General features: G+C 50.0%; 1 protein-coding gene across 1 annotated transcript; it reads left to right on the forward strand.

The window, feature by feature from the left end:
• The first annotated feature begins 1133 nt into the window (after positions 1-1133).
• Positions 1134-1826, forward strand: Cldn24 (claudin 24). Its single transcript, XM_021642453.2, has one exon. The coding sequence runs from the start codon at positions 1134-1136 to the stop codon at positions 1824-1826; it is 693 nt and encodes a 230-aa protein (XP_021498128.2).
• The last annotated feature ends 388 nt before the right edge of the window (positions 1827-2214 follow it).

Here is a 2214-nt window from a genome sequence, read left to right on the forward strand (position 1 = left end):
AGCAGGGTGGTTTTCCTTCACTGAGGTACTCTCATCCAGGGCAGGGCTCCCCTGAACGATCTTGTATGTCCTCTTGGTGTGGGTGCTCTGAGAGGGGCTGGGCCTTGCCAGAGATGGAACAGCACCGGGAATCTGGAGCATGCGGCCTTTTGTCCTGGCCTGGGAGGCCCAGTGTTCTTTGAGGGGGTCATGCTCGCCTGAGGTATGTTCTCAAGGTGTGGCCTGAGCCAAAACAACAAGATGAAGCCTCAAAGGTCAGGCCCGGCGTGGCTACTATTCTCATACCAGACTTTTGTCTTGAAACCGGCAGGCGCCTTCATGCCTGAGACTCTTCTGCCTTTGCAGGTTGAAATGGTGTGGACAAAAACAGTTGCCAGAGATGTCAGGCTTTACCCAGTGTCTCTAACGAGGATCGACGAAACAGCAGAAGGAGAGCTGGAGTTTCCCACAATGCCCCTTTCCTCACTGAGTTTCTCTGGGCACCAACCCGGGTCCTTTTCAATTTAATTAGCACAGTGAACCAGTCTCTAACTTTCAAAGGGATCTGAGGAAATCCTCCTGCCAAGTCCCCAGGGAGTCCCCGTGACACTCAGGAACATGGGCCAAGCTCTTACGTAGGTTAAAGATGTCTGAGGAGAATAAAGGTTATAGGGGAAACAGCCTACCTTTCTTTACAGGGCCTTGTTTCGCATCCCTGAAATCTCAGATGTAGCTCTTACAATGAGGTCCTGTTGTAGAAAGAGCTGGCCTTTTATCACCACTTAAAATCTAATTAATCCATATTGAAGCACAAAGATTTCCGTTGTACGTTAGGGTGAGGGGTCATAGAGACCTCTTTGTTCATCTTTAGACTTATACTCGTCAAACACTGGGGATATAATTTTACCAGGCAAATTGGAAGCTAGCAGATCAAATCCTTATCAGAAAGCCTAACTCATGGCTTTTAACAGAGTCCTTCACCCTTTACATGAAATACTATATTCAAGAGGAACAAAAACGTATTTCAGAGTGGCCCGGAGAGTTAATGACCAAAGCTTATATTCTGGGCAGCATGGGACCAAGATCGTCACACTCCTGACAACCACAAAGGACAGCAGATCCTATAGAGTGGCAGAGCTGTAGCACCTGTCCAGATGGCTTTCCTCTTCAGAACGGCCATGCAATCTGTAGGGCTTTCGCTGTCATTGCTGGGATGGGTTCTAGCCATTATTGCAACGTATCTGCCACACTGGAAAAACCTCAACCTGGAGCTGAACGAGATGGAAAACTGGACCATGGGGCTCTGGAAATCCTGCGTCATCCAGGAGGAGGTGGGGAGGCAATGCAAGGACTTCGACTCCTTCCTGGGCTTGCCAGCCGAGCTGCGGACCTCCAGGATCTTGATGTCCCTGTCCAATGGGCTGGGGCTGCTGGGGCTGCTGGCCTCTGGCTGTGGTCTGGACTGCTTGAGGCTTGGAGAGACACAGAAGGGTCTGAAGAGGCGACTGCTCATCGCGGGAGGGGTCCTGCTCTGGACCTCGGGCGTGATGGTCTTGGTTCCTGTGAGCTGGGTGGCCCACATGACCGTGCAGGAGTTCTGGGATGAGAGCATGCCCGAGATCGTGCCCAGGTGGGAGTTTGGGGAGGCCCTGTTCCTCGGCTGGTTTGCTGGCTTCTGCCTGGTGCTAGGAGGGTGCCTGCTTCACTGTGCTGCCTGCTCCAGGCCAGCTCCTCCAGCCTCGGGCCAGTATGCAGCGACAGGACCGCCAGACCACGGCTCGTACCTGGAGAACGGGACCATACAGCCTGGAGTGAGAGCCGACAGCAGGGCTGAGACATGTCCTTAACTAGCCAATTGCAAAAAAAAGGTCTCTGTTATGTTGTTATGTAACTAAATTGTGCTGCTCACATTTTTTTTTTCGTTCAATAATTGCTTTTTTTTTTTTTTTCTATACTAGAGGTTTGCCTTTGGAATCTGAATGGAAGCCCACCTATAAGGAATTTGAAAAACATTACATAGCTATGTGTGGAAAACAAAAAACAAACAAAACAAAAAAAACAACCTGTCATTGATCTGGTTATTTAAACCAGTGTGTTCGTGGGGTTGGGGGTTGGGTGTGGGGAGTGCTGTCTGATTGATAGTCAGTCTAGTGCTTTGATGGATTCGTTTGGTGAGAAAACTGTGCTGCTGTTTGCAGCTGGAAAGGATGATTACTGTCCACCTCCTAAAGAAAA

This window comes from Meriones unguiculatus, chromosome 4 (genome assembly GCF_030254825.1).
Source record: "Meriones unguiculatus strain TT.TT164.6M chromosome 4, Bangor_MerUng_6.1, whole genome shotgun sequence".
Classification (NCBI taxonomy): domain Eukaryota; kingdom Metazoa; phylum Chordata; class Mammalia; order Rodentia; family Muridae; genus Meriones; species Meriones unguiculatus.